Consider the following 21,161-nt stretch of genomic DNA (forward strand, 5'->3'; position numbering starts at 1 on the left):
CTAATCAAACTGCCCCAATACATCTTCAGAATAACTTACAAAATATTTCCCTATCCCCAGTTTATTACTTTATTCAAGTCTTCACTCAATAGGTACTGGAAATCACTATGGGCCAGGTCTATGAGACACAACTGCACTGCAACAAATAAAAAAGTGTCTGGCATGGTGGCACACAACTGTTAATACCAGCACTCAAGAGACAGAGGCAGGAGAATTACCAATTGAAGGACCCTGAGATACCATAGCAAGAGTCTGTTTCAAATGAGAAAAAAGGAGGAAGTGGAGGGAGGAGGAGAAAGAAAATAAAGGAGAAGAAGAAGCAGAATGATAGCTATTGAACTGGCTCTCTGGAAGAGCTTGTAGTCTAGGCAGATACACAAACAGATGATCACCACACCACAATGATGATGATAGTAGTAACAACAACAACAACAACAAGACGTCCATGTAAAACTGTTTGGCATAAGGCATGGAAAGCTTCACAGAAAAGATAAATTGACACAGCACTATGATGGGAACAACGGTTGGTAGGACATTCCTACAAAAAGTACCTAGGCTTAAAATAGAGCAGTATCCTTTCCATGGGGTCACATGGAGCTGTACAGAGGCAGAGCACAGGACACAAAGGAATGTGATAATGGACAAACAAGAAAGACAAGGCCTAAAACACAAAGCTCAACAGTATGGATTTTAGCCCACTGCAATACTCAAGTCTCTTTCAAAAAAGGGCTACCTCACATAGCTACAGAAACAGCCTCTAATACAAAAATTTTTGGTATGACAGATCCTTTTGGGAACTACTGAATCCTACTGATCTGTCTCAGAATGCTTTTACATACATAAAAAGGATTCCAAGTAAGTTTTGTAGATACTACACACTTCAGGTAATGGAGTACAAATGCAGTCTGTGTATAATGACTTATGATAATAGGGTTGAGGGCAAACTATTTCAAAACATAGCATGTTGGATATGAGAACAGCAGAGGTAGGGAAACCACTTTTACCTTCTTCTCACTCTTCTCCCCCTGAAGCAGATCACATAGCCTATGAAATCACTCTTGACCTTCTTCTACCCTTCCTTTCTCATTGTAGAGAGGCTCTCCTTATTCCCAGAGGAAAGAAAAAGCCTCATCTCTGAAGACACAAGAGACAGATAATTTGAACCAATAGGCCTTCCTCGGCTCCCTTCAGTTTTTTTTTTATCATAAGATCATAACTCCTTTACCCAATCATACTTTTTTTTGACAATCCAACAAGATATATTTGACCTGTTTCCATGGGTCTTCATTTCCTAAAGAAAGTTTCTGTAAGTTATATAAAACAAGTTTGTGTGCTCTTCTCTTGTTAATCTCTCTCGCATTATAAAAACTTCAGCCTTGAACTTAGCAATGGAAAGTTTCCCTATTATAACTCCAAAGAGTAAAGTTTGGAAAAGAATAGGAGAGGAAAAAACAGATGAAAGGACATTTCAATCAGCTGATCAAGGTTTAACATGAAGTGATTACTCATGATTATATCCTGGTAATACAATGAAAATGACACCTCTCTGGACTTCATATCCAAAACAAATTACCCACACTAACCAACAGAAAAATTCCACTTGAGGGACATTCCACATAATATCTGACCACTGTTCTTCAGAACCACTAGTACTGTCAAAATAGAAAGGTCTGAGAAATTGTCACAACTGAGGAGGCTGAAAGAGACATGATTTCTAAAGCTAACAATATCAGTGTTAGCTTGGAGTCTATCCTGTTACAGAAAAAGACATTAAGGAAAGAAACCTGAATTCAATAGGAATTTTAAGTAAAATACATAGTAACATTGGTGCAATTGTTGGGCAAGCATCCCATATTAATGTAGGATATGTGGAAATGGGTGTGGAATGTGTATATAACACCACCATTATATTTGTAATATTGCTACAAATTTCAAACTGCTCTCACACTTAAAAACAAGAAACTACATTAAATTTGTTTAAAAACCAAATTTGTAGTCCAGTAATGTATGTGATTTATTAACACATTGTTATCTACAGGCAGGTCTTGTGGTGATTTCAAGGCAATGATGCATTATACAATATTTCAAGTTACCTGCAATAGCCATAATACAGTCATCCATTGGTATCTGTAGGACTCCAGTCTCCTTGAATTCCAACATCTGCAGATGCTCAAGTCTCTTACATAAAATGGCATATTTGCATATGATTTACATACATCTTCCCAAACACTGAAAATCATCTCTATATAAATGTCATTAATTGCTATGCTATATTTTTTTAGAGAATAATGACAAGAAAGGCAAGTCTGTACACATTTAGTACAGATGCAATTTGTTTCAAACATTTTTAGTCTGCTGTTGGTTGATTCCATGGATGTGAAACCCACAAGATTTCACATATGAAATTATTTGCTATTTCTATGGTCACTGCTAAATGTATGGTAAACATTTTTTGTTTACCGTAGTTTACAGTCAAAACAAACAAATGCTAAATTTAATTTGGAGCTTCTTGAAAATAAAGATGTAATTGTTTTCCTTTTCAAGTTCAAAGAATCTCTGCATTCTATCCAAGCACCATAAGCTAACGATCCACCCTCTAAAGGGAAAGAGAAAATAAATACCAAACAGACACTATGTTGTAAATATTTAATAATCACCACATATATTTCATGACATTGTAAACCCTCTCAACAACTAAGTCATTCCACAGATTTGGCACTTTGGAGAAGTAACTTGGATAAGGGTAACTCCAAAAGTGGGTGCAATAAATAGGATGATTCCAAATGCAGACAGTCAAAAACACTTTGTTTTCCAGCATCTACTTAGCTGAATTAATTGCTGAGAAATACTGAGTAACTTCTCAATGCTCTTCTTCAAAAACTTTGTTTACAGAATTAGGCTAAAACTAAAACTTAATACTTCCTAGGGATTACACATAGGAACACCACCACCACTGTCAGTCAACCAAAGAAGAAAAAGGCTGCTTGTCCTCATATAAATCTAAAGATAATTTTTTATTTCCATTTTCCAACTCTGACATATGCAACATCTTTCTAAGCTATGTATGTGTGCATAAGTAAACCTATAAATGTGAGATGGTATTTTTTTCAGTCTACAACAGTTCCCTAGTTTACCCAACTAAGTATTATTAACTCCTTTTTTTTTTCCTTTGGTCAGCTGTGGGGCCTGAAATCTGGGCTTGGGTGCTGTCCCTCAGCTCTTCAGCTCAAGGCTAGCGTTCTATCACTTGAGCCACAGTGCCACTTTTGACTTTTTCTGCTTCTGTGGTGCTGAGGAATCGAACCCAGGGCCTCATACATACAAGGCAAGCACTCTACCACTGAGCCACCTTCCTAGCCCCATATTTTTTAATATATATTTTTCATTGTAAAGATACTGTACAAGGGGGTTACAGTTACATGAGTAAGGTAAATGAGTGCACTGCCTATGGAGCATTGTTACCTCCTCCTAACTCCATATTCTTATAAGTATTTCTACTGTGATAAGTTATTTCTTAAGTTTCATTTTCAAATGAATATGTAATTTTGACAGATAGAGTAGATTTCCAAAAATAGGGAAGATTTCCAAAAATAGTTACAATTTCCAAGTAATTAATATATCTCCATTTTAAGAATTTCTTACTTGATATATGCAATTTTATAAAAGCTATATCTAAATTTTTCTCTGGCATGCAAATTTTATCAGAAATTAAAATTAATTAAAATTAAACATCTAGATGTGAATTTTCAGTCTGTCCTTTAACAGTTATATTATTGTCTTCAAATTACTCTAAGCTACTCTAAACTTCTAAGGTTTCATTTTAACAATCATCATTGACAACTGAAAATAAGAGACCCTGATTATGTAAGGGTCTTATTGTGTAAAGGTTCTTTTAATCCAAAGGAAAAAAATGGTTGTAAAGCTCTGAGTAGTGTTAAACATTAATTCACAGTTTACTTTAAATTGTAAGCTTTCCCTTAGCAATGTTTACAGAGGATCTTTGCTAAAATATTATTTTTTCAGTTAGTTTTTAAAAATGATTCTTTAAATAACATGAGATGTGCTGAAGAGAAGCATTGTATCTTTCTTTGGAAGAAGCCAAGATCATCTCCATTTAAGGGCATGTAGCAGCTGCTGCTACACATTTTAGTTACCCACAAGAAAGTGAAACAAGCTAAGTTCACTTTGCTACAAATGTTAAAATACAAGTACTTCTTCCAAAATAAAAAAGATTAAAAATTTTATTTGCAAGGGTAGTGATTTCAGTAATAGTAGTGATTTCAGTAAATAAGATGCTGCACAAATAGGAAACATGAGAATGATGCTTGATGATGCTGTGGCTTCTTAAAGGGACTCTTTCCTCACTTCTGTATAAACTATTCCAGAAAGTTCCTAACATATCATTCCACTAGTAATACTTAAGAAATACTTAACGATGTTGTCAGACACTTTGTACTCATATACTGTTTTGTAGAATGGGAATTTCTTTGTATAGCTACTTAAATAATAATTTTTAAAAATACTTAAAAATGTTAAATTGTGTCAGTGAAGCCTCATTGTCTTGCAAAACAACTTATTCATTTTTTTGCAGTGCTGCTTGATAAAATTTATTAGAATGTTATGGTAATTTTATGTAGCTACTCAAAAATCTTAAATTTATAAAGTTTTTCTTGAGAAAAAACTATTTAAATGTGGGATTACTCATAAAAAATGTTGTTAAATAGAAGAAAACACCTATCCATTCATTAGTTCTTATTGTATAAGATAAAGGTTTTTTTTTTAACTTGTTATGTGATAAGCACCAGACAAACAATATAAGCTAGGAAAACGTATAAAATTTGATTCAGTGAAAATATTTATCTTGCTACACACCAGTATCAATGCAACATTAGCAGCTCAATTCAAAGTTGTTTCACATAAACCTGGAACATTATTCTTTTAAAATTTCTACTACAGCAAACATTTTAGCTCTTTAACATCAACATCAGATTACAATTGCCTCTAAGGCTGAAGATGAACAATTTCTACCATCCCAAGCTTTTTTCTTTCATTCCTCTCCCAAGACCTCTTAAAATTAAAACTAAAAAAGTAAAGCACAAAGTGTTAATGACCTTTGCATATCTAAAGGAGGAAAAATGAAATCCTAGAGTTTAGTAGTGATAATTATGTTTGGTTGTGATAATTATGGTTAACCAATCATAACTTCAGAATTCCTGTGTGACATCATAAAGACCTCCCTATTTTTTTCTCCACCTACAGCAACTGTTTGAATAAACCTGTTAAGAGTCAGAAAACTTCCCAGCTAAGCAACACTTCACACAACTCGACATCCTTCATTGTGACGAACACAGAAGCTAAGGTAAGGCAGCCTCCTAATTTTGGAAATCTTTATTTTCTAAAATTCAGACTAACTGAACTTTTATGTAATTAATCACACTTTCTAAATTTCAGTTCAAAGTTCGAAAATAACATCCTTAATTTCTAGCTTATTCACTTTATGAAGATAAAAATAAGCTTAACCAACATCAAAGATCCTGGATCACAGATCCTGGTTATGGGTTTGCCATTTTAATCTTAATCTTATACTTAGTTTTTCAAATAGGAATTTCCAATTATGTTACTATATATGCTGGTAGTGATAATTTTACTTTTCCATGCAAAAACAAAGGCTTCATTGATTACATGTTACTTTGCTGAGATCCAGTGCACGACTGGGCTCTTTGTTTACATCTGGACAATATGAATAGTTGTGTGACAACATTATCAGCATACCCAATCTAATATAATAGTCATGATTCTTAAAGTAATATAAAAATAATTTTATACAAAGTACTCTGAAAATGAACTTAGAGAGCTTTTCCTTCATAAACTGCAGTCAACTTTTAAAAACTACTCAAAACATGCATGTTTGCAATAATGGAATTGCTTGTTTTATGTTCAATACTTGAAGTTCAATACTTTATCATAAAAAACAAACTTCAAAACACCACAAACACTTAAAAAAGTTTTTCCAATGTTACAGAATAAAGGCTTTTTTGGCATACAAACATTCTTAAAATATTTTACTTGAAGAAATTTAAATGCATGTTTACTAATGATACAGCTATCAAAAATTAATGTCCTCCAGTGTTTCTCAATTTCCAAGGGATGGAGATATCACAATAAACTTTATGATTTCTGCTTAAATTCTCTTATAATTCTCAATTAATAAATGAAATGTTTCCTCATTCTTAAATCTGTCTCAGGACATATAAAATCACACTTTTTAAAATAAAACTTACCTCTAGAATTATCAATTCCTAAATATATGTTAATAATTAACTCTGTTGCTCATACCAAATATGAACTTTGTATTCTCCTAAGCAGCTTTCCTTAAGACATACAAAAACAGCTGAAGTTTTTATTTACTACTGAGGCACCCTCTAAGTGAGTGTTTTATATGCATATTTCTGCTTTTGTTAGGATGTTCATCAAAATTATATTCTCAGTTAATGAGGTTTTCATCAGAATTTCATTATCACATACTTCAAAGTACACAACTTCTACAAAAGAAATTTTGTTACTAATCTTCAGGTAAACATTATATCCAGTTTACTGGAATGACACAATTAAATGACTGTAGTTAAAAATTTAAACATAATGCCACAGTGCCAGATATTATGTCTGAACTAGTTCATGTCTGTTTAAAGGTGACATTTTAGTGTCTGTTTTCAAAGAAATGAGCTTTAAAATTAAGTGCTAAAAGAATTGCTAGATTAAATTGAATAGAAAAAATATTCAGGCTAAGTAAATTATGAAATTGATTATTTTTTAAGAACTAGTCAAAGAACTAACACAGTTGTCTGCTAAGGATTTACCACTGTTATTTCCTAATATTCACAAATCAAAATTATTTTAAGGACATAAAGCAAAATAGCTACATTTGAGTAAATATTAAAACGCATATAATTTCTTAATTTCTTTAACTGATTAGAGATAGCAGGTTTGCATAAATGAGATGCATTTGGGTTATAAATACACATTGTTTCTTGATCTCACTGATTAGAGATAGCAGAATATGTGTATAAAATATTTGTATAAATCTAAATATTTAGAAATATCAGAATATTTGCATTAATATTTGCAAAAAGTAAAAATTTACTGTTTAAAATTTATTTAAATACTTTATATAATTAACTATAATGTATTAAAAGTTTAGTTGGTAATAAGGATTATAAGATATATTTATTACCAACTCTAGAAATAAAAAATGAAAAACCTCCTTATTTTTGAACAATTTTCTAAATACCCTTATATACACAAATGTTTTCTTTGGTCTTAATTCTCTGGCACAGAATCTCAACTTCACAATTTAGGAAACATTCTCAGAAATGAAAATAGTTCAAGATCACACAAATAGGGGAATAATTTAAGATGATACAAATAGGACCACTGCAGAAGCCTAGGTCTTACAACTCTAAAGCACATAGGCATTCTATATACCAATGTAGTTTAAAAAAATAAAGCAGAACACTGACAAAGGAAACTAAAGTACATACGATAAATGGCATTTTATAAAACAAATTTATAGAACACAAATATTAATTTTAAACCATTCTGTTTCATTTCAATTTATACAATCAGCCTTTTCAAAGCCAGAGACATTATAGATATCCTTAGTTATTAAATAATCATTTTGAAAAATTCAAAATAATCACATAAATTTAAAAAATAACATGACACATCAATATAAAGTCCCTTATTATTTAGCTTGTTTTACAATTACACCCTTAATTTATTTAGTTTCCTAAAAAAAGTCCAGATTAATTTCTTTCTCCTCATGCCTTTCCATAAAATAACTTCATTTTTCCTGCTTCCACATTAAATCCTCATGTTCCATCTATTTTATTTCTAACCCCTCATTCTACCATTTAAATATACAAGCTTTTTCTCAAAGTGCCTAAACAAAACTCTTGATTGGTATTTAATCTATGAGAATCACTAGTTTTCATGTGAAATAAGAATTTCCACATGTACAGACAAACAAATAAATCTGGAGGTTGAGAATCAAGAACATACAGAACCATGTATGGCTAAGATATTGTCTCCGAACATGAACAGAAGTAGCTTGTCAGTGTTCTTACCCTACAGGGTTCTGAAACATGCAATACCAGATAAACACATGAAAATGAAGCCTTGGTGTAGGACTCCACCCAGGACACTTACAGTCAACTGAGGCCCTCTAGTGTTGTGTAAGATGAACTCCATCCACTTTCAACAAAATTGACAGATTCACATTAATGAGGTTTGTTCAATTACGTTTTTCCTTAAAATTTCCCCAACATTCTGCCCCATAGCTGCTCCAAACTAAACAAAAACAACAAAAGGAATCAGAAGGCCCAAGACTCAAAAAATGAGAAAGAATATTGTAATACAAATAAGTCTACAAGCATAGTAGCAACAGCCATGTACCAATTTCGGAGGAAAAATCTATGCTGTTATTTAATAAGCTCTCCTTGAGGCAGAAATTTAAAACTAAGACATTACACTGTGACACCAATTATTCAGGAATTACACCCATATTTATGATTACAGAGCTCTGACCACACCTAGTTGGAAGCAGCTGAAAAAGATTTCTTCATACATCCAGTCTGTACTAAGCATGCTAGAATGTTGCCACCAAGTAATTTAAAATAGAACTTCCAAGGCTAAAACTTAGACAATAAAGTTATCACATGGAGTGAACTTTTATAAACCAATAGGTTACAGGTGAAAAAGATACAAGCACTTCTGGCTTACCTGTGGGAATAACCATTAGTAGCAGAAAAAACTTGAAACTCTTAATAATTGTAATTTTTTTTAAGTCTTGCTAATTCAATCTATAGGGTGTTCTATCTAATCTTCTATACTAAATAAATGGAAACATTAAGTAGAGACCATCTGAGGTGAGCACCTCATTATTTGAATTTAGGAGCTATAAGTTTTAGACTGTGTCCTGGGTGGAGCCCTACACCAAGGCTTCATTTTTTGTGTATTTGGTAATGCATTCTTCAGAATCGTGCAGGTTAAGAACATTGACAAGCTATTTAGTGCCCATGTTTACTAAAATGCAAAAATAAAATTCTAAAAATAAATTTCTAGAATCTACAAATACAAAGAATCCCAAGAATGTATGACTTTGGCTAAAGTAATAACTCCAAAGTCTGAAATTCAGAAAGTTCTATAAAGCATGGAAAGTGTTAAGTTGCTGATTAGACACCCGTTCAGACATCAAAACGTTATAAAGCCTCTTGAGTCTTTTTTTGCACAAGAATGCATGGGATCTTACTGATGAAACAGAACTCATTGTAGACACAGTGAGGGTTCCTGCAGGAAAATACCTGGTACCCTCTATCAATTAAGTTGCAAGTTGCCTAATAACGGCATATAATCTTTGCTTAAAAAAAAAATTATGGTTTCTTGTGGTTTTTAATTTTTTAATACCACTTCAAAAGCAATACTTTCTTCAATTTGCTTTTCTTTGAGCAAAAGATGAAATGGAAAAAGATGAAGGCTTTATAAACTTCGTAAAAAATAATAAAAACTTAGTTATGTTCTTCACATTCTTTCAAAAATTAGAGTAATTCTGGATCCCACAAACATATAACTAACACTACGGTGGGTATCTTGCTGCCTCTGATCTCCCATCAAATACCTTTCAATGCTCTGATACAAGGGCCTTAATAAAGAATTACTTTTTAAGTTAGTCTGCAAATGAATATTCCTCTTGCACCCATTATGAACAGTTATCCTTTTCATAAAAGAGCCAGAATAATCTCAGTGTCTGCAGCTGGCAAAGCAAGGTTAGAACATCTCAACGTTATTTCTCATTATCCTAAAAGAATGCTCTAAAAAATGATAAACATCTGACACTATGACATCAATTATGATGTAGTAAAAGTGATACACAACTCCAAATATGAGAGTATGCTGTTTTCACATTCAACTTTTCATTCTGATGTATCTGACAGGAAGCCTTCCCTTCTATGGATGAAGTGTAGCTAATTAACTAGACCATCAGAATTAAGATTCAACACAGTTCAGATCATATCACTATAAAGTAAATTGAACCTAAAAAATTAAATGCATACCACTAGCATTTCTACATGTAAAAGATTTTTTTCAGTTTTAGGATAAAATTATGAAATGACTATCTTCAGAACTGTGTCAAATTTTCTCAAGTTTGACAAGAAACAGGTCACTGTCATTAGTCTGGTCTGTTCTTTATATCCACTTCATTTTTCAATAACACTAGGCTGTTAAATTTTTTAAAAATCATCTTGAGAGTTTACTAATTATACTTTCAACAATATAATCTATATTTTTAGGCCTATCTCTTTCTAGTTCACAAACATCAAATGTCCATGTGTACAAAGTCTATTCACGTTAATGTGTTCATGAAGACACCATGAACTTAGGTCAATTCTCTGAGCCTTATTCTTCTCATATATAATAAGAAATGTTTAGTGATTTAAAAAAATCTCTCACTCAACTATATTAATCGCATGGTGCCAATCCTGCACTGAGTACTAAGACAAAATGAATATACCATTCCTTTGTTCATAAAAGCCATTAGGGATGCTAACAAAGTATGCAACAGCCTGATAGCCAGATACAGTCACCCTGAAGTCATATTAAATCACAGCAGAATTGATAACCAATTCTACTTCAATGACTAATACAACTTTTTTTTTTTTGGGGGGGGGGGGTCTGGTCATGAGGCCTAAACTCTAGGCCTGGGCACTAGAGCCACAGCGCCACTTCCAGCTTTTTTCTTTTTTCTTATGTGGTGCTGAGGAATTGAACCCAGGGCCTCAGGCATGCAAGGGAAGCGCTCTACCATTGAGCCACCTTCCCAACCCTGACTAATACAACTTTTATCAGGAAACAATATTTAAACTTGGCCTTAAGGATCAACTGGGTTTTACCAGGCAGTAAAGTGACCAGGGGCAAGGGAGGGACAAAGTCATTAAATGGAATGGAGTTTTTATAGGAACATGACCTGTTTTATGAAGCACCACTCATCACAGTCAGGTTATGGATGAGTCCTGTGTTCATGATAAACTGCATCTCCTTTTCCATGTTTTACTTTTCTCAAGGTAATTTTTAGCCCGGTGGTGGTGGCTCTCACTTATAATCCTAGCTACTCAGGGTTGGAGGCCAGCCAGACAAAAGTTCAAGGTGCCATTCACAGTCAATAGCTGAGCATGGTGGCAATATGCCTGTCCTCCCAGTTATGTGGGAGGCTAAAATCAAGAGGCCCACACTTCCAGGCCAGCTCAGGCCAGAAAGTTCGCAAGACTATCTCCAGTAAAAAGAAAAACCTGGGCGTATTAGTATAGAGCTGTTATTCCAGCTAATGGAAAAATTATAAATAGAAACATTGTGGTTCAGGACACTCCAGAAAAATAGCAAGATCTCATCTCAAAAATAACCAGAAAAGCCTGGGAGGCGTGGTTCACATGATAGAGTACCTGTCTAGCAACTATGAAGCTTTGAGTTCAAATCCAGGACCACCAAAATACTTTTAAAAATTGGGACTGAATAAATAGCACTGAATCCTCACACAAATATATTGACATCTTCATCACCATTATCTCTGGGTTGTTAACTATGGCTTTATAATCCATGTTTAAGTTTATTTTAAAAATTGGTAGAAAAGTATTTTGATAAAAATTAAAATATCTCCAAAGTGTTACTATCAATTATCCCTGGATAATTTATACTGAATTTTAAATCTATACCTATTTTTCCTATTTATCCTTTTATTTTCTTTTATTAATTATCAAAGGTTTGGGCCCTGTAGTACACCGATGTTACAAAAGCTTTGACAGAAGGCAAGGTACAAACCATTCCTCCTAAGTACACGTTTAAACTGGAACTGTCCATGGTACATAATGCAATAATGATAAACTATGACTTCCAAGCTTAATAAGTGTTCAATACTTAATATCAAAGCTTGTTGAAATGTTATTTTAAAGTGATACTCTGGGTATAAAATCATAAATGGGCATGACAGACAGTAGAATTTTTTTTTGACAGTCCTCAGGCTTGAACTCAGGGCCTGGGCACTGTCCCTGAGCTTTAAAGAAGCTCAGGCCTAGGACTCTACCACATGAGCCACAATACCACTTCTGGCTTTTTTTGCTTATGTGGTACTAGGGACTTGAACACAGGGCTTCATCCATGCTAAGCAAGCACTCTACTACTAAGCCACATTCCCAGCCCCAAACAGTAGAAATTTATTTAAACTTCTCATTTATTTCATTTTGGGGAGGAAATCAAGATTCAAGAATAATTGGGTTAGATGCATTTCTTTTTTAGCTCTGGAGAAATTAATTTAATTACAATGTTAGAATGTTAGTACATTAGTACTAATGTACTAATGTGCACATCAATTATGAGAAACCATATGTAAGAACTTTTATCCAAAGATATACCAAAAACAAGCTGTACCATCAACCAAGCAAGACTTGCAGTCAAGTTGAAAGAAGGCACAAGCACAAGACAAATGAGACTGTAATAATACATGCCACCAAGAAAAGATAGATAAAATAATGGAGAAATGAGGGAGAAACATATGCATGTACACACAGAGAGACTATGGAGTCATTTGAAGTTTTGGTTACAAAATACAAGAGAAGAGGAAAACAGATTAGCATGAAATTCTGTCTTACCAATTCAGAGAACAAGTTACACACGAGCTTAATACATTTATTATTTTTCTATTCTAGGAAAACTAAAAGAAGACAGTTATCTCACATTTGGCTGCCAGCTTTTTATCTTTCTCTTGACCATCTTGGGACTGTAGACTGCTGCCTTCCCAGTATCATGGAGAAAGTCCAGTATCTCACGCGCTCTGCTATAAGAAGAGCCTCTACTATTGAAATGCCCCAACAAGCACGTCAAAACCTCCAGAATCTATTTGTCAATTTCTGTCTCATCTTAATATGTCTCCTGCTAATCTGCATCATCGTGATGCTTCTCTGAAGTTCTGCTGCAGACTCAAGACATGCAACTTGCCACATCATCTTAAAATCTGCCATCCCACGAAGAGGGGAAAACACCAAAGCATACTTCCCAAGTAGAAAAATTTCCTTGTCAAAACATTGAGATTAAGAGCAAAAATTGTTAGCAAATATATTCATCTACTGGATCTTGTAAACATGAAAAGGGCTTATTTTCAAACCATATAATGACTATAAGTGCATAAAAATGTAATTGCTGATTTCCTCAAAATGGTTTATGAATGTCTTTCAGAGTTTTAATTTGGAAACAGCACTGCTAGTAAGTTCATTTTATATGTATAACCTTAACTTTACTCATTGAGGTAATATAATTTATGTTGCACTTTAAAAACTCTTAAGATAATAAGTATTCAGTTTTCACCAAGTACTCAAATAATTTAAATGAAGTGGCCTTTAAATTAACCCACTGATTTCTCACATCTATATACTTTTACTATTTTTAATTACACTTGTAATTAAAAATAGTAAATTAGTTTTTATCAGAGCCTATATTCTAAAACTAAAATTGTTTTCATTTTCTATTCTAGATTAACATTCTAACATTCTAGTTTAAGTAAGTTAACCTTTCTTTCTGGGATGTAAAATGATATTTTTAAGTCAAAAAGCACTGATATGAACTGATTATCAAATACCCTAACTTGTCATATACTATCTTTGGTTTCACAGATAGTCTTCTATTCCAACCTTATAACCAATGAAGGCAAGGAAACAAAAAAATATCCAACGAGAAATATATTATCTCAAGCATTATGAGAAATAAACATTTGAATTCTATCTCCAAATATTAACTAATTCCTATATTATATTTTAAACAAAATTCTGACCTATAGGATGTAACTATTTTCCTGAATCTACCAAGCAGACAATTAACACTCATTTTGTAGGCTACATCAATGAGCTCAGGAAAAGATCCAGAAATGCTAATCTATAATTTCTTATTGAATATATTTTCTATTTCCCTTGTCATTTTTAAACATCCTCTAACAACTAATAAAATAACAAGTAAAAAAATGTTTCAGAAATAAATACACTAAAATTTAACCCAAGTCCAAAGTGGCTTACATTCAAGATATATTATATATTTTTATAATTATATAATTATATATTATTTAATTAATAAGGAATAAACTTCCCAAAAATATTATTACTAAAAGAATATGAAGCATCAATATTGACCTTGGTGTCTTTTTTTTTTTTTTTGTCGGTCATGGGGCCTGAACTCTCAGCCTGGGCGCTGTCCCTCAGCTCTTCAGCTCAAGGCTAGCGCTCTACCACTTGAGCCACAATGCCACAGAGTTTTTTTCTGCTTATGGGTGCTGAGGAATCAAAACCAGGGCCTCATGCATGCAAGGCAAGCACTCGACTACTAAGCCACCTTCCCAGTCCCCCTTGGTCTCTTTTTAAATTAGTATTAATTCTACAAAGAGTTTCAACATGATATTTTGCAAATGTATGTATTGTAGTTTAATCAAATTGTCCCACCAACCATTGCTCTTTTTTCCAACCTTTTTAGTTTTTAGTAGGTTTCATTATACTATCTTCAGATATAGACATAATTCTGTATTATTCACCCCCAGTATTCTCTTTCCTACTTCCATTTGTTCCCTACCAAACTAGTCATACAATTACATATATAAAAACATATATACTTATACTATTTTAGGTCTAGATTTCGCATACAAAAAAATATATGCAATATGTATCGTTCTGAACCTGGTGTATTGGGCTCATTATGATGATTCTCCAGTTCCATCTACTTTCCTGAAAATGACATAATTTCCTGTTATGGTTGAATAGTACTACATTGAGTATATACACTCCACATCCTTTATCCATTCATCAACTGAAGGCTACCTGAGCTGAATTCCACATTGGTTTTTAACACAAATAGTCCTAACTGAACATGGAAAAAGACTTTACTTTTCAATTCTATGAATCACTAGATGTCATGTAAATAGAAAGGGAGATCATTCTGGCTCATGAGTATCTGTACAACAGTTGGTAAACAGGATTTCATACTACCTGGGATTTCTCCAACAACAGTTCATTTAAAAGGTTGGAGATCCCCATTACAGCCAGGAAACTTATAAATCCTATAGAATACACTAACCTACTGGTCCAACAATTATCTGTACAAAAGTACCTATGTTCTATAATTGCACTAACATTACAAATAAGTGGAAAATTTGAACTGATAAGTCCTATGTCTTTCATTATAACGTGCCATAGATTAAAATATCAATAACTGTGAAGTGACAGGAGTTTTCTCAGTAGAGCAAGATTTTTTTCTTCATTCTGTCTTTCATAGAAATTTTAATGTGTGAGATTTTGAAATATTATAAATCATTAAAATACAGAACAAAACCATTTTAAACTACTCTGTTTATTTCTGATAAACAGAAAGCTATATATTTAAATAGTAAGTAAATATCCTACTGCGGAGCATATGCTAATCTTAATGTGTAAATACTAAAATGCACAGAAACATCTATATTAAAATGAATTGAATTCCCTGTAATATATGCTAGATTGATAATGACTTGTTCTAACTGTAGTGTTGATGTTGCAAGGGTCTACAAGATTTCCTAATATGAACACAAGAGGGCACCCTAACATAGAGATTACTTGTCCTTTGTTTTGAGTCTTCAGGCAAAACAGGAATTTCATGTAAAGGTCTGCTTGAATGCTAAGTAACAGCACACTTTCAAATATCTAGAAACAATATGCCAAATTATATATTAAAGTTGATTTTAAAATATAAGTCAAATATATTAATAATAATAACTTTTACACATGAATATGAATATATCACAGGTGGAGTGTCATGTGCACATCTGTAGTGTCAAGTCCACACCTCAATGCATAAAAATATCACAATAAACCCCTTAATTTATACGAATAAAAAGTACTTTAAAAAAAACAAAAATATTAAAAGACAAAACAAGATGCAAAAATGAAAAAGAAAACTTTTTTTCAAAGAAGACAGTAAAATATTTTCAAGTTAAAAAGCTTTCTTATTCTTTCATTCCTAGTCATATTAGACAAAGGTCCTTTAAGTCATTAAGCTGTTTACACAAGACAAAATTTCCACCTAAATATTTAAAATTACCAGGTGTCAATATTTTGATTGATCAAGTCCCAAAGGCACAAAGTCTCATTTTCTTCATGCTAATGCTTTCAAGCCAGAATTTAAAACATGCCAGGGAAGGTAAGAGAAAGAATAAACAAGTTTGTCAGTAAAGAGATCTTCACTATGTCCAGGGAGAGCTTCTCTTCAGCAATTTTTATATTTTATAACTTTATAAGTAGTAATGAACAGTAATTTAAAATTTTTTCCTCTAGATAAGTTTTGCAATGTTTTATAGTTTAAGAGAATTCTGATAAAAAAGAAAATGACAAGATTCAGAAAATGGGTTTGCCAGTGCAAATGAGCAATAGAAAATTGTCTTGAAAGAGATATGTTTTCAGGTCAAGAAATTACACATCTACCTGTTATTCCACTAGGGAACAATGATAATACCTTATTTTTCTTTCTCTAAAGTGATCTCCTTAAACTGCTCACCAAATTTCGACGCTCAAGATTTTCACTATTTTCAATGACTAAAAATATAAATGCAAAGCAATTATTACCAAAATATTACAAATGACTTTACATTTACATTTACATTACATTACATTTTACAGATGAACCAAGGCCCAGAGAAACTAAGCATTAGGTTGGGAAACATATAGGTTGCAATAATGATAGAACCAGAAAAGCTAGTTTTACTCTCAATTTTATATTATATCATGTCAACCTCTGTTTCAAGTTTCTTGAAATAGAACATTTTGTTATCACACCCATTTAACAAATGAGAAAGTGAAAACAAAATTAAGCACAAACTTTAAGATTCATTTTAAGTCTCAAATGCTTTTTCAGATTTTTGGCAATACAATAGTCAAGTTCATGATAATGTGCTTGTTAACTTGTGGGAGAACAAAAAATTTTAAATAGTGAATGTGGACACTGTCCTATGCATGCTCCCAAGGGTAACTGGGCTTCGTACCACTGGAAGGGTGGTGAGGGAAGCTAACAGGTTTGGGGCCTTACCTGTATTGGGGTTTCACTTCCTGGTCGAAACTCCTCCATTTGCTGTTGTTGCCAAGGAGCTAAACTGTAAGAATCCTCTGTAGTTCTACCTTCCAAAGGGTTTGTCCGTAACTGCTCTGTAAGCCACATCTGAGTCCTCACAGAAGGCTGAATGGGAACTCCACCTACTGCCTGCTGCCCAAGCATTAAGTATTTTGGAGATTCAAAAGCATCTGAGCCTGTCATAATGGGCTTGCTCTCAGGTAAGGCACTGTATGTCATGTCTGAGGTCTGTCTTCTAAGAGCAGAGGAAGAAGATCTAAAGTCGTCTTTGTTACAGCTCTCAAATTTATACTTGCAATCCAGAGTTGATGACCGTTTTTTATTTATTTCCTTGTCCTCTAACTTCAGCGTCTCCATGCTATCATGTAAGCAGCTAGGCCCAATAGTCCTCAATTGTGATGTGAGAGCCTTGCCCCTCCCTGTCTTTTCCAAACCATTCTTTAGCTCTTCTGTGTGTGCAGTGGTGGCCTTGCTGTAGTTGTCTGGGGTAGTGAGTCTGGATAAAGATGACCATTTCCGAAGGGGCCGGAAGTCCTTCATGTCTAGAGAAGAGTCCTGATCCCCTCTACTGTGGTCTCCCAAGGTTTGCATGAGGCTTGTACTCCATTTTGAGCCATCTGGTGTTAATGATTCCCTGCGTTTGGAGTTAGACGGCATCACATGGGCAGTGGGAAGAGTAACCAATGATCGACTAGGCTTAAAAGATAGTGTGCCACTTGAAGTTGAATGATCTGAAAGAGAAAAGATTGTCAAATTGGTTATAGCTAACATATTAAAAAGAATGAGGTAAAAGGCAAACTGCCAAGAAAAATCTGGACAAGATTTCAAATGTTTCTCATAGGACTTCCTTCAAAGGAGGCAAACAAAAACATATTTCCAACTATTATTTCTAAATTTGCCTACATAAGTACATCCAATGGTGAAAAATGAAGATATATTTATATTTAGGCTATCTAATCAAAGTATTGTACATTTAAAAGACTATTCCCCATTGATTTTTTTTTTTTGGTTGGTTGTCCCTCAGCTCTTTAGCTGAGGTGAGTGTGCTACCACTTGAGCTACTTCTGGTTTTCTGGTGGTTTATTTAAGATAAGAGTCTCACAGACTTTCCTGCCAAAGCTGGCTTTGAACCACAATCCTCAGATCTCAGGCTCCAGAGTAGCTAGGATTACAGGCATGAGCCACAGGTACCTGGCTCTATTCTCCATTGAGAGGTCTTACTTATAACACAGCACTGAAATCTCAGACATAACTCTATCTAGTCTCAACTGTGGAAGTCTATGCCAAATCTGAACATTTCAGTACATCCTACTAACTCTAATTCAAATTAGAAATAGGAGCAAAGGAATTCCTGCAATAATGTAAAATAATCAAAGTTCTAGCACTTTTATCTTCAGAGACAGGGGAGCCACTAACTTTCCAGTCTCACTGAACAGCATCACAAATGATCTGCATCCCAAGGCCAGAAACTCAGGGTCTCCCTCGTTTCACATTCACTAAGTCACCAAGTTGTAAACCTTTATTTCCAAAATGTCTGAATATCTATAGCCTTAATCTATCCCTCACATTATACAAGAGTCTTCAAAGGATCTGTGAGAGAACAAATGCTATCTTTTACACTTAATCTAGATCTTTCAGACTATTATACCAGAATAGACTTATTACTAGTATGTTCTAATATTATTTTAAAGAAAGTCAGTGGGTTGAAGAAATGCTGATAATTCAGCATATATATTTCATTTATAAGAAAAATTAGATGAGCATGAGCCAGGGAGACTACTTCAGAAAGTGAAATTTCTGTTGGTCTCTAGCACAAAATTCTTCATCTATCGATGAAAAGGGAAAGATATTACAGATTAGGAATTAATAGAAAAAGTGAACAAGGCTACCCATTCTATCTTTAGGAAATTCCTGCTTTTGCGTGAGCGAATCTAAGTATAGGCACCTTTGTGGAATCTGTTGTTGTTTGGGATAAATTATAGCCCTTACAGTTACAAAATAAAAAACAGGAAACTATACAACCCTGTACCAAAGCATTCAGATTTAAAATCCAACAGTTCAACAGATTAGCCAATGTCAGACATTATATTTTACTTTTCGAATTAAAAACATGTGCCTACCATAAAGGCAACAGTTAAGTTTTATATAATATGACCCTTTTCTCTTTCTCTCGTTAATATCAGGATCACATCCCATCACACATTCATATTTTATACTGTTGTGGAGGAGGAACATTTTTGAACCATATGCAATTTTGCCTTTTATAAACAAATATTTCAAAGTATTGCATTTTTTTTTTTTTTTGGTCGGTCGTGGGGCCTGAACTCTGGGCCTGGGTGCTGTCCCTGAGCTCTTCAGCTAAAGGCGAGCACTCTACCACTTGAGCTACAGCGCCACTTCCAGTATTGCATATATTTTGAGGTAATTTTTTTCCTTTTCTCTTCTCATCCAGCCTCCACCTTCACACACATACTGGATACTGAACCTAGAGATGCACATAGACAAATACTCTACTACTTGACCTGTGCCCCAATTTTTTTTGTTATTTCATTTTGGAGATAAGCAATCTCTAACTTTACACACCTGGCCTCTCTACACACTGACTTCTGAGTAGGTTGGATGTTGTGTACAATTACTGCCAAAGTTATTTAATGAATATAAAATGAATGCTGGAAGGAAATGAGCATAAAGTAACTCAGTGAAAAGGAGAGGAATGGGAGATTTATAAATAGTAATAGAGCCAGGCACTGGTGGCTCACACTGTAATGCTAGTTACTAGAAGACTGAGGTCTGAGGATCTCAGTTCAAAGCCAGCCCGGGAAGTAAAGACTGTGAGCCTCTTATCTCCACTAAACTACCAAAAAAGTCAGATGGCTCAGGTGGTAGAATACTAGCTTTAAGCAAAAGAAACTCAAGGACAACATTCAGACTCTGTTCAAGCCCTAAGGACCTGCACCAGAAAAGAAAAAAAAAAAAAAAAGAGAAACAATAATAATAGTAACTCCTTTGTACAACTACTTAAAGATAATAAAAATATGATTTTTAAAAAAGGAACAATAATGTGGATGGGGTAAATTTTATGGAAGTACATTATATTCATGGATATAAATATCACAATGAAATTAGGTGTTGTACAGAGGGGTTATTTCACAATTCAGATATTGCATACTTTTCTCTTGGCCACTGTCAACCCCCTTCCTTTATTTTCCCCAATTTCTACCTCCCATCCCTGCCCACAAGTTACATAGTATATACTGAACACCACCTAGTATATACTGAATACCATGATTGTATTTGTTAACCCTTCTTCCTCCCTTTCTGTGCTCCCCCATTGCCCTTCCCTAAAAAGCAGATTAAAAAAAAAGAAGCACACAGAAACACCATCTGGAATTTGTTTTGATTAATAGTATTTTAGGTGTCCAGGTTATACTAATATTTTTAATAAAGTAATTCGATGGTAGTTTCACTAAAGAATAATCTCTTAAGAATGAATAAATACAAGGTATTGCATTAGGTAGAGAAGACAATATTCAAAACTGCTCCCTCCCCCCCCCCCAAGGAAACCACCTTTCAAGATTAAGAACAAAATATATTTTCAGGAAAACCTTACTACCAAGCTCACTGAAGAACCACTGGCATTTCTTTAGTTTCTATAAGATAACAAATGATTGTATATAACAATAAAACTTTTCACACAAAATAATGTGTAAAAAAGAAACTAAGCAGATAGACTATTTGGCAACTATGGCATACAACTCAAAGCAGGTGATGAACATTACAGAATGCTGTGAGAATACAGATTGACTGCTATCACACATAGGTAAGAGTCCATGTCACAACTGCTACATTAATAGCTAAGGGAGCTAGTAGAACTAGTATAGCTGGAGAGTCCCTGACAATATAATTAAACTAGATACCTACTTGGTATCAGGTATCATCCACAAATAGTACTTTAAACAGACCACAGATCTAAATATAATATG

The 21,161-nt window shown here is 33.7% G+C and overlaps 2 protein-coding genes across 3 annotated transcripts in view; one reads left to right on the forward strand and one right to left on the reverse strand.

Annotated features, from left to right (window-relative positions):
* Cep85l (centrosomal protein 85 like) overlaps positions 1-21,161 on the reverse strand; it is a 93,464-nt gene that overhangs the window by 51,514 nt on the left and 20,789 nt on the right. For both annotated transcript variants that reach the window (XM_070015326.1, XM_070015325.1), the window contains exon 3: positions 17,137-17,909. In XM_070015326.1, coding sequence (XP_069871427.1) covers positions 17,137-17,909 — 773 coding nt within the window. The remainder of the gene's footprint in view (positions 1-17,136; positions 17,910-21,161) is intronic.
* Pln (phospholamban) lies at positions 5,260-15,413 on the forward strand. The gene is made up of 2 exons (XM_070015328.1): positions 5,260-5,359; positions 12,753-15,413. Exon 2 carries the CDS (start codon positions 12,850-12,852, stop codon positions 13,006-13,008), a length of 159 nt encoding a protein of 52 aa, XP_069871429.1. The 5' UTR covers positions 5,260-5,359; positions 12,753-12,849; the 3' UTR covers positions 13,009-15,413.

Source organism: Dipodomys merriami, unplaced genomic scaffold (assembly GCF_024711535.1).
Source record: "Dipodomys merriami isolate MVZ:Mamm:240054 unplaced genomic scaffold, mDipMer1.0.p SCAF_112, whole genome shotgun sequence".
Lineage (NCBI taxonomy): Eukaryota > Metazoa > Chordata > Mammalia > Rodentia > Heteromyidae > Dipodomys > Dipodomys merriami.